The sequence below is a fragment of the Tachysurus vachellii genome, chromosome 24 (assembly GCF_030014155.1).
Source record: "Tachysurus vachellii isolate PV-2020 chromosome 24, HZAU_Pvac_v1, whole genome shotgun sequence".
Classification (NCBI taxonomy): Eukaryota; Metazoa; Chordata; class Actinopteri; order Siluriformes; family Bagridae; genus Tachysurus; species Tachysurus vachellii.
The window spans coordinates 1,785,456-1,797,955 of NC_083483.1; the positions used below are offsets into that span (position 1 = coordinate 1,785,456).

At 40.1% G+C, this 12,500-nt stretch overlaps 1 protein-coding gene across 2 annotated transcripts in view; it reads right to left on the reverse strand.

Moving 5' to 3' along the window:
- The window catches only part of pard3ba (par-3 family cell polarity regulator beta a), a 105,403-nt gene that overhangs the window by 29,937 nt on the left and 62,966 nt on the right, over nucleotides 1–12,500 (reverse strand). For both annotated transcript variants that reach the window (XM_060860115.1, XM_060860114.1), the window contains exons 17-18: nucleotides 6,874–7,077; nucleotides 5,224–5,410 (exon numbers count right to left, since the gene is read on the reverse strand). In XM_060860115.1, coding sequence (XP_060716098.1) covers nucleotides 5,224–5,410; nucleotides 6,874–7,077 — 391 coding nt within the window. The remainder of the gene's footprint in view (nucleotides 1–5,223; nucleotides 5,411–6,873; nucleotides 7,078–12,500) is intronic.

A 12,500-nucleotide genomic window follows, 5' to 3' on the forward strand; every position in this document is an offset into this window, starting at 1 on the left:
ATTTGTTGCACATGATAAGTGTGAAAACCACCAGTGTCCGTTGTTAACGGATAAATCACGCACGTCTGTTCGTTTGAATGCAAAATAAAACTACACGTGAATCATGAAAAGATAAGAATTATCTGTAAAAAGGAATTAAAATAAATGATCATGTGGAACTCAAAGGTGAAAAATAAATCATGTTAAAAAAAATGTAAAAGTAAATGAATCGTATAAGTGAATCGTATAAGTGAATCGTGGGACAGAAAATTGGAAAAAGAACAAAATTCAGCGTGATAAAATAAAGTGTGAAAATGACTCGATACGATTTAAATACACAAGTGAAAGTAACTGTGTAAAATTGTGTAAAAATAAAAAATAAAAAATCATGAGGGGAAACAAAAAAAGAAAAATTCAGGTAAAACTAATAAATTGTGTAAAAGTAAATGAATACATTTCTGAATTTATGACTCTATAATTTGTGATTATTCAGAAGACTTTTCTGTGAAGGCTGCGGAATTTAAAAGTAAAATATACGGCTTGTACACGTTGGGGATATATAACCACTCACACAGGGCTGCTGCTAATCCGGCAGTTATTAGTGTTTTTATGAGCTGTGTAGCACTGAATTACTGACGAGTCCCGCTGTTCATGTCTCTCTGTGGAGAGCTAACACCGCTAACAAGAACATCTTAGCAGCCGGAGAGAAACGCAGCATTTTACCACAAAAACCTCCAGCACACATCGGTGGACTGAGCGTCTGAATGTCTAATATATTCTATCATGAATATATAATAATCTACAACTGCTGTAAAGTTACAGGGAATCATCTGGAACTGCATTTAATTTACAGGGAATCATTTGGAACTGTATTATAGTCACAGGGAATTATTTGGACCTGCTTTAAAGTTAAGGGAATCATTTGGACCTGCTTTAAAGTTAAGGGAATCATTTGGACCTGCTTTTATGTTACAGGGAATCATTTGGACCTGCTTTAAAGTTACAGGGAATCATTTGGAACTGCTTTTATGTTACAGGGAATCATTTGGAACTGCATTTTAGTTACAAAGAATCATTTGGAACTGCATTTTAGTTACAGGGAATCATTTGGAACTGCTTTTATGTTACAGGGAATCATTTGGAACTGCATTTTAGTTACAGGGAATCATTTGGAGCTGCATTTTAGATACAGGGAATCATTTGGAACTGCATTTTAGTTACAGGGAGTCATTTGAAACTGCATTTTAGTTACAGGGAATCATTTGGAACTGCATTTTAGTTACAGGGAATCATTTGGACCTGTATTTTAGTTACAGGGAATCATTTGGAGCTGCTTTTAAGTTACAGGGAATCATTTGGAGCTGTTTTTATGTTACAGGGAATCATTTGGAACTGCATTTTAGTTACAGGGAATCATTTGGAACTGCATTTTAGTTACAGGGAATCATTTGAAACTGCATTTAATTTACAGGGAATCATTTGAAACTGTTTTTATGTTACATAGAATCATTTCAAGCTGCTTTTAATTTAGAGAGAATCATTTGGAACTGCATTTTAGTTACAGGGAATCATTTGGAGTGGATTTAAGTTACAGGGAATCATCTGGAACTGCATTTAATTTACAGGGAATCATTTGGAACTGTATTATAGTCACAGGGAATTATTTGGACCTGCTTTAAAGTTACAGGGACTCATTTGGACCTGCTATAAAAGTTACAGGGAATCATTTGGAACTGCTTTTATGTTACAAGGAATAATTTGGAACTGCATTTTAGTTACAGGGAATCATTTGGAACTGCTTTTATGTTACAGGGAATCATTTGGAACTGCTTTTATGTTACAGGGAATCATTTGGAACTGCATTTTAGTTACAGGGAATCATTTGGAACTGCATTTTAGTTACAGGGAATCATTTGGAACTGCATTTTAGTTACAGGGAATCATTTGGAACTGCATTTTAGTTACAGGGAATCATTTGGAACTGCATTTTAGTTACAGGGAATCATTTGGAACTACATTTTAGTTACAGGGAATCGTTTGGAACTGCTTTTTAAGTTACAGGGAATCATTTGGAACTGCATTTTAGTTACAGGGAATCATTTGGAACTACATTTTAGTTACAGGGAATCGTTTGGAACTGCTTTTTTAAGTTACAGGGAATCAATCAAAGCTGCTGCAAAGGGAAATAAGAAACAGGGAAATAAGAATTAACAGTATCATTTACTGTAATAGTGTCTAATTTCTTGAAAAGTTTACAGTAAATAATTTACAGTGCCCTGCCTGAAAGTTGACCGAAATAATGAAATAATGCTAACTCACAGGAAGAAGAGTGAAATTAAAGTATCACCATTTCAGCACATCACAGATTACTGTCACAGGCTGCAGTCTGCACGTAAACAAGCTTTCTAATCGACACCACCATGCCTGAGTAGGAGCGGAACGGCTGCTAACAGGCTTGAGGTCAAGTTGGAAGTGGCTTTCCTCCTCCCTGTGATGTAGAGAGCAGCTGAGATGGAAGGATTTGGGGTTTTCTTCATGTACTTTGAGAGGTGTTCAGCGAATTGATGTGTTTCACAACACTGGCTCGAGTGGAAAATGCTTGAATCTGATATTATTATAACCTCTTTTGGAAAAATCTGCACTTTCAGGCCACCGTTGTTGGTGCTGCTTGATATTTGAGAATAAATTAGAGTTTTACAAGCTCTAGAAGCACGTCGTTCACTAGCTCGCTGCGACCGCCTAGCATGAAGCTTATTAAACATATCGAGAAAACTGACGACACAGTAAACTGTCAATAGGAGCCATTTTTATCCTAATATAAAGTGTGAAATTATTTTGATTTTTTTTCCGATTCGGTTGCTTTTGTTCATAAAAGATGACGAAATGAAACATTTTGTTTTTTAATATCCTACTACATAAGAGGACCTTACTACGTGAGTTTGAGACAGAATTTGTTTTATTGACTAAAAGGCAGTCTCTAATTTTCACATCAGACCAAACTGTGAATTTTCTTCTGAACGTTCTACTTCTGACGGCCTGTAAACAAATCTTTGGTGCTCGTTTAAAGAGGAAGAAACTAAATGATCACTTCCAGTTTGTACATTACAGTATAGCTTTACGGCTAATTACGTTCTACTTCACATTTGATAACAAGGCACCGGAGTAGAAAAGCCAGTTTAGGAACTGAGTGAGTGAGAGTCAGTTGTTTCATTTCTCATTTCCAACTCCAGAGGTTATTATTAAAGGTTCCTGCCAGGTTCCTGCCAGGTTCTGCAGGAAGGAAAACTATGAATACAAATGGCAGTATAAACATCTTCATAAAGATAACCAAATTACAGGTCAGTGAGTAACAGTTACAAGTAAATCAGTCAAAATACAAGCTGCGAGTTGCTAGTCCTGTGGACGCCATACATCTTTGCATGTCTTTAATTACTGCAGTTCAGTAATTACCACTGGGCCTCAGCATGCAGCTGCGCCAAGGGGCCCTCACTAATCTTAGCCAAGCGCTGCTCCGCATAGCTTCTGCCCTGAGTTCAACAGCAAGGCTATTTCATTCAAATTTTCCTGAAAATGATGTCAAATCACCACTTCCTTTAAACCAGAATTCGTTTGTAATTGATTTCAGATTTTCTGGAACACTCAGGGGTAAGGTGGTACAGAGAAAATGATGAAAAAAAAACCCATTAAACTGCAAAGGAGAAAGACATTAGCTACTGTGGCCCACACGATTATATGAACTTTTAACTCTGCAGAAGTTTTGAGGGTTTAAAAAAGAAAAAAAAACATCGCCATTCCTCAGATTGCTGACACAAATTCACTCACTCATCTTCTACCGCTTATCCGAACTACCTCGGGTCACGGGGAGCCTGTGCCTATCTCAGGCGTCATCGGGCATCAAGGCAGGATACACCCTGGACGGAGTGCCAACCCATCGCAGGGCACACACACACACACACACACACACTCTCATTCACTCATGCAATCAAACACTACGGACAATTTTCCAGAGATGCCAATCAACCAACCGTGCATGTCTTTGGACCGGGGGAGGAAACCGGAGTACCCGGAGGAAACCCCCGAGGCACGGGGAGAACATGCAAACTCCACACACACAAGGCGGAGGCGGGAAGCGAACCCCCAACCCTGGAGGTGTGAGGCGAACGTGCTAACCACTAAGACACTGTGACCCTGCCACAAATTTAGAAGCACATAATTGAACAGAATGTTCTTATATTCTGTAGCATTACATTTTTCCCTTCACTGACCTTCCATTAGAAGCTCAAACTCTGCTCCAACATGACAATGCCCCTGTTCACCAAGCCCGAGCTCCATGAAGGAGGTTAAGATTGGAGTGGGAGAACTTCACTCTTTGGGATGAACTGAAACTGGAGTCTCCAAAACATCCCCAAACAACATTTTTTTTTTTTTACATCTACACTCCAACATTTAGTGAAAAGACTTCCCAGAGGAGTGCATCTTGAATATGAGTCAACTTATTTCTATAAAGATCTGTGAGATCTATGAAGCAACAATCTCCAACGGTCAGGACGATCATGACACTTTGGTCCGGTTTCATCAAGTGAACATGATGAGATTTTGCAGCGAATAAGCTGGACTGGTTCCTGGTGGACTGTTTTATATCTGAAAAGCTTCTCTTACTCGGTGATAAATAATCAAAGCATGCTTGTATGAGCTTCTGGCCAGTCCTTATCAAGAAGATAAGCATGCTGATGGTACATCAGGTCCACTGAATGACTGTTGTGGATAAATGAGTGAGACGTCCTTTTCGAGACGCTTCACACACAAAAAAAAAAAAATAAAAATTCTGGGAAATGTTCTGCAACCAGGCTTGGTTTATTTATACATGAAGTATATGACAGGTTTTCCTTCGCTGCCAAGAATTTTAGCTCGCATTAAAAACAACAAAAGCATTCTTTCCCAACTTGAAGTTTCTGTTTTTTTCAAACTTTTGGTTTAAACATTTCTACACGTTATTACAAACATCTTAACGAAAGCTACGCAAAGGATTCTACACCCATCGCCAGATGTTCCTATAATTTGCTTGAAAACATGTTGAAATATGGATAACAATCTGAACAAAATCTTAACAGATTGTTATCCACAGGAGGAAATATGGGCCTGGTGAAATAGTTTCTACAAACAAATCTGTGCACGAAGGAAACATTTAAAGATTTATGATGTCTGATGTATAACGTGAAGCAATAGAATTGAACTGAGGTTTACCTCAAGAGTCCAAAACCCTTCTTCTTGGTCTTCTTATCTGGGTCATCAGCATCATCTTTCTTCTTGGTCTTGGTTTTCTTCTCCTTCTTCTTTTTGGTCTTCTTTTTGTCTTTACCTCCATCCTCTAGTTCTTGGCGTGAGGAACTACTGGCAGGCGTGTCCCTGCCTGAGCTGTCCTCAGAGTAATCTACAGTAAATTCATATAAACACCTATTAAAAGAGCTGGATTCATGCCAAATCATAAAACAAAATTAAAAATACTTTGGTCATCAGCTATTCATTGATCTTATAACACATAATGCAACACATAGCCAATTCAGTGCCATTGTGTACAGTGATGACCAATCTGACTGTGAGCAATGCTACAATGCTCATCTGAAATCCATCAACAGGAGGACGAAACAGGATAACCACAAACTACACAGCTACAGTTACAGTAGTGTGGACGTCATGCTAACTGACAGAACGAACCTCCACGCGAATACAAGCTCATTTTAAAGGATAGTCTGCATTTATTGACCTAAACTACGCAGTCATTTTCAGTGTATAATCTGACACGGAAAACAGCCGTTATTGATCAGTGTGTTACAGAATACAGTTTATTGGTCTCTTGTAATCAAGACACAATCTTAAAAGAACATGGAAAAAAAGAATTTAGATAGACAGACAGACAGACAGATCAATCTTCAGGTTTCTGAAGATTTGTAGCCTTAAATAATGTGAAAGCCTCCACCTCCTGTCTAAGAAAGGGGTAAGGTGATTAGTTTGGTATGCAATGATGCTAACGATAACCATATGTCTGGCACAATTGGTACATACTGTACTTATCTAAATCCATAGTAGTTAATATTCAGCACACAGACACTTTTCATTAATAGGTTATTACTAATTTAATATTTCACTCGTTTTAAAAATGCGAGCATTAACAGAACCATTTGCCTGTGTCACCATATTGGTATGATTTATGACTCCTTTGACAAACTGATTTTTTTTTTCCTGAACTGGTGATTCATTAACTATTGAAGCCATTCATCATGAAAAATTGTTTTGTATCTAAAAGCAGAACCACACTGAAATGTATTACTGAAATTAGTCTTTAAATCATTAATCCTCAACAAACGAAGGCTTCCTACGTCAGTGTTAAAACTGATCACAAATCGATCATGTAGAGGATTTTATTAGCATGTGGCCTTGCTTGTTAGGCATAACAGCTACATATATGCAGCGTATGTCTGGTAGTTTGTTATATTGGCTTGAGTAAGTATTTACTTGAACCATTAGACATGTTTGCAAAAACGTAAACGGACGTAACCGGGACCTATCGTCATAGCAATGGGGTAAATACTTACACTTAACATTTTGTTACAATTTTAACTGTTTATTAGCGAAATTATTTGCAAACTCTACTTATATATACTCTACCTATACAGTATATTTCCCAATATTATGGGCTGGTTTGTTTTGACACATTTTATATTAGGGTATACTACAAGCTTAATGATCAATGGCATGCTACCACCACCATGCTTCACTCTTATTTAAACCCATTTCAGTTTGCAACACTAAAAAATATGGAACTGTAAGGTCCATAAGGAGGAAGAGCTCTTTAAAATAAGGTCAACAGTGTTACTGATGTTGTCTCGCTCTTACCGTCCTCAGGCTCCGAGGGGCCATCGTAGGACTTGTCGATGGCCTGCCGGAAGCTCATGTTGCAACCACGGCCACGTACCATAGGACCAGCAGGCCGATGGAAGGGAACGCTGCCCTTATTAGCTTCCTCCATGGCTGTCTGCAAACTCTCCAGAGAGCTAGACTTTTGTAGTCCCAACGTCGGCCCCAGAGATGACATGGATGCTGAGGTGATGGGAGAAAAGTAGAAATGACGGATAATGTGTAAACAGGGTTATGATGTAACGGTGCTACAAAACCTAAACTTCTTAAAAATTATAAGGTGATTAAAACTCTGTCTGTCAACCGTCAAAATGTCTGATACACCACATAATACTTAAAATACAGAAAAACAAGTGGCAAAAAATAAAAGTACCTGCTAGCATGGCAATGCCATTCATCCGTTTAAAAATATAGAATTAGTTGATTTAGACGAATAATCGTTCAAGTTCTCGAGCTCTGTTAATATTGTCTAGCTGTCTAGCTAGTTGTCATACGTGTGTTTAAGAAATTCGTGGTGTAGCTGCAGCTCACGTTCGATTTTCAGGTTTTGGCCAAGAATTTTCATTCTGGTGCGTCGTCACTAATGCGTTTAGCTCTTTTGTGAATTTGGATGGAGTGTGTACAGTTTGAAAACACATGACTCAGCAAAATCTCAGGTAATTACAGTACTTCAGCTTGCAGTCTAATATAATTAAGTAGCTTTCAGACACTAAAGCGTAACTGCTTGTCCACACATGCATTACAGTGTGCTTTTAAAACGGTGCCACATAAAATTGAATGCGTTCTGGTGAAAACTAGTCCATTTGCTTTAGACGTTACAAGAAAATACAGATAGTGAAGGAAATCAATTATAATGAACTAGATCTTTCATTAAACCTATGCACCAACAATGTAAGTACTGTAAGATCTGCATTTCTGGGAAAATATCTAAGAGCATATTGTTAGAGTAGGATGCTGTTGAATAAGCAGTAATGTTCAGCAGATCCTACAATGGCTTGTACAGTACTGTTTAAAAGACAAAACAAAACCGGACACTGTTTTCTTACCTTTTGCAAATTAAACCAAACCAAAATCCAGAATTATGAATCTACATATAATCTATAAATTTGCAAATAATTTAGTCAAAACAATCCGAGTTGCAAGACCAATCACAGGACGATTCATGGAAACATACAAATTCCGAATGAAATGAGCTGTAGTGTTGGAGAAACAGCAAACAGATGGCCCCCTAAGGCACACGAGCAAAAGCCAACAGGAATCAGCCCAACATGGCGGATTTTCACTTGAACCAACAACAAAGGTGTACATGAAGCCAAAATAGAGAGCAGGAGAGAGAGAGAGAGAGAGAGAGGAAAGATACCACTTAGATATGATGCAGACTGTCAAACTCTGTGGAACTCGTAGTCTCTCGTTAGCAGATGGATGCGTGTATACTGTTATTATCTCAGAGGAGGTAAACAAGACAAAACGAGAAAGCAGCCAAACACACACAGCTTCAGGACCAGTCTCCAGGAGGATCAACACTTGCTGGGTTCTGGCCGTACTAGTCGAGCACAAAGAGGAAAGTGGGAGCCTGGAGGGAAAGAAGAAGAAATGACTAGGACTAGAGAAAAGAAAAGACCATGAGTGAGAGAGCATGGGAAAGGCAGGCACTGGGAAATCTGGAGGAGGTGAGGAAAGAACAACTGGATATGGTAAAGAAAGTGGAAAAGCCAGATGGATAGGGAGATTTGCAGGGTTGGATTTCACAGTACATTAGCTCAGACCATCAAATATAATCAGAACAATCACCAACCAACACTTCACTAGGTACAAAAGATCTGTACCCTAACCTGGTTTTCATCCTTTAGGATCAATCCTACCAGTCTACAGCTTCCCAGGACAAAGACCACTTTTATTAGCCTTAGAGGCTCATGAATATGGCAGCTGGTTCACCTGACACTTACTGTATTAATTCAGAAATCTTAAAAAAAAAAAAGGGGGAACTGGAACCAAGTGAGTTCCTGATGATCAAGTTTCTGTGTTGTGGTGGTGCAGATGGTCAAAAGTGTCTGTAGGAGCTGAAGGGATTGGTCTGAATTTCTGTGGGAGTGGACAAGGTTAAGTAAACATTCTGGTGTCAAGGGTGACTGTGGGAATGAGCGGGATTGGTCAAGGGTGACTGTGGGAATGAGTGGGATGGGTCAAGGGTGACTGCGGGATTGTTCAAGTATATCTGCAGGAATTATGGGGATTGATCAAAGGTGACTGCAGGAATGAATGGGATTAATCAAGGGTGCCTTTGGGATTGGTCAAGGGTGACTGCAGGAATGAGCGGGATTGGTCAAGGGTGACTGTGGGAATGAGCGGGATTGGTCAAGGGTGACTGTGGGAATGAGCGGGATTGGTCAAGGGTGACTGTGGGAATGAGCGGGATTGGTCAAGGGTGACTGCGGGAATGAGCGGGATTGGTCAAGGGTGACTGCGGGAATGAGCGGGATTGGTCAAGGGTGACTGTGGGAATGAGCGGGATTGGTCAAGGGTGACTGTGGGAATGAGCGGGATTGGTCAAGGGTGACTGCAGGAATGAGCGGGATTGGTCAAGGGTGACTGTGGGAATGAGCGGGATTGGTCAAGGGTGACTGCAGGAATGAGCGGGATTGGTCAAGGGTGACTGTGGGAATGAGTGGGATGGGTCAAGGGTGACTGCGGGATTGTTCAAGTATATGCGCAGGAATTATGGGGATTGATCAAAGGTGACTGCAGGAATGAATGGGATTAATCAAGGGTGCCTTTGGAATTGTTCAAGGGTGCCTTTGGGATTGGTCAAGGGAGCCTTCAGGATTGGTCAAGGGTGCCTTTGGGATTGGTCAAGGGAGCCTTCGGGATTGGTCAAGGGTGCCTTTGGGATTGGTCAAGGGAGCCTTCAGGATTGGTCAAGGGTGCCTTTGGGATTGGTCAAGGGAGCCTTCGGGATTGGTCAAGGGTGCCTTTGGGATTGGTCAAGGGTGCCTGTGGGATTGGTCAAGGGAGCCTGCAGGAATGAGCAGTCCACTCAATGTTTTTTCTTGCTCATAAGATGTTTCTTTCTGGGGGGAAAACATCTAATGACCTACTTTTTCAGACAATATTTAAGGCCCCAGATATTGGCTTGCATACTTTGATGCTTTTTTTTCTCTGCCTTTACTTTTATATTGATTGTTCTTCATTTTATTGTTTATGCACTTAATTGGCTCTACGCCTTTCCGTTACCAACTAGGCCACTCCAGAACATGCTTAAACCAGTAAGAATTCTGGGTCACGAATCCTAAAGCATTCTCAAAGTACTTTGTCAAGAGCTGTGGGCACACTTTACAAGTTACTCTGGATAAGAACGTTTGCCTTCTTACAAAATGTAATAGTACATCATCGCTACACAACATAAAAAAAAATAGTTTCTTAGCTGTAACAGGGATTGAGACAGTTTGTCTGAGACCAACAGCCAAAGCATGCACTCTGGTTGGCTGCTTTTACTTCGTCCAGTGACAGGTTTGACTAGATTTCTTTATGGAAGTAAACTTTCTTCTTCAGACACCAGAAAGTTCTGAGAGGACACAATGCATATATATATGAGCATATGGCTGTAACTGACTAAGAAAACCACAGGAGGTCTGGATCTCTTGTTTCTGTAGGTTTTGCAGGTCTTTTACACGTACATACAGAGTTCTACAGCAACCATAGAATAAAGTCACCTTGCGAAAGTAAATGTTCTCCTTTAATAACAAGCAAAGTTTCGTTTTTAAGAAACAGGGAAGCAGACTAAAATAGTTCTATATAATTTAAGGGTCTATTTTAGTCAGTTTATGAAAACAGAATGTATTCTTATGAAAGAAAAGTGAGGAGTGACTGAAGCTCAGTGTTGCACTGTATGTAACAGACTTGTGTTAAATGTACACAATAACGATGGTCTTGCTTTTAATAAGATTTAATTGGAATACCGGTTTGGTGATTTAAACAGGCTGTGTGTGTGTGTGTGTGTGTGTGTGTGTGTGTGTGTGGCATCCAATGTCTTGTGAGAAAATGAACAGATCATAGTATCGTTATATGGTGTTATAATTAGAAGGTTTAAAAGTGTGTGTGTGTTCCTGCGGCGAGTGTGTGAGATAGGAGCTAAATTTAAACCATACTGTAAGAAGTAATATACGAAATCCACTAGCAGGCGTGTAAACCTCTTTATGTTCACAATCCGTAGCAGAATTACCGTTAATTCTTAACTGACGTAATTTCAAGACGGTTTAACAAAGCTGCTGTATTCTGATCGGTCAGAAGGTGTTGATTAATTTCCTGATCTGTCTAGAAGGTAGGGGGCATGGTGGCTTAGCGGTGAGCACGTTCCCCTCACACCTCCAGGGTTGGGGGTTCAATTCCCGCCTCCACCTTGTGTGTGTGGAGTTTGCATGTTCTCCCCGTGCCTCGGGGGTTTCCTCCAGGTACTCCGGTTTCCTCCCCCGGTCCAAAGACATGCATGGTAGGTTGATTGGCATCTCTGGAAAATTGTCCGTAGTATGTGATTGCATGAGTGAATGAGAGTGTGTGTGTGTGTGTGTGCCCTGTGAAGGGTTGGCACTCCGTCCAGGGTGTATCCTGCCTTGATGCCTGATGACGCCTGAGATAGACACAGGCTCCCCGTGACCAGAGGTAGTTAGGATAAGCGGTAGAAGATGAATGAGTGAGTGAGTGAGAGTGTCTAGAAGGTTAATACTAATATTAACACACTTCTTGTGATGTGTTACCATGGAAGGAGTCTCCAGTGTCAGCACTTTGTAACAGTGCTGAGGTAAAGCTGGAGCTCGAGTATGTAACCCTAAACGGATAAAAAAGCATTTCGTCTGATTCTTAAAGTGCAAAAAAGCTGGAGGTGATTTCCTGCTTCCACATCATGACATTACACATCATCTATAATAAATAATAATCGTTCAGGACCAACTGCGGCCCTTTGCGTGTGTGTTATTACACCTTCACACTTTTATCCTTCTATTTTGAGAAACATCGCTCGTATGTTTTGAGTCACGAAAGCGGTTCTACTCTAAAGCAGATAAAGCTAAAGTCAGTAAATGAGAAATAAGAGTTAAGCTCCTACAAGTTCAAATGAGAAGCGTGGATAAAGGGATTTTCCCCGAGCTCCTGTGAAAGGTAGAAAAGTAAAAAAGAAAAAAAAAAAAAAAACCTGAAGAAGAACCTTTGATATTTTAATTTATGAGAGAAATCTTTCTATTTCTAAGCCTTTAAGACATCTATAAAGGTGGCGTCGTCGAGAGTAAACAACTGCACTGAGGACCAAAAAGAAATAAATAAAGTCTGATTAAAAAAAGTGAGAGGGGGAGAGACGGTGTAGATGGGAAAGAGGGAAAGAAAAAAGCGACAGAGCGAGAGAGAGAGAAAGAGAGCGAGAGTGTGATGGAGTGTCACTGTAGCAGCGTTGGCCGATGCTCCGAGGTTTTAGCGAGATTAAACTCCACGGCTCTTAAAGCGTGCCCTCGTAATGAAATATGTCCGAGCGAACAGAAAAGCTTTCGCCATTAAAAGAAAAGGAAAAGAGCGAGGGAGGAAAACGAGTGCGTCAGCAAAACCGTCTGCAGTCTGTCAAT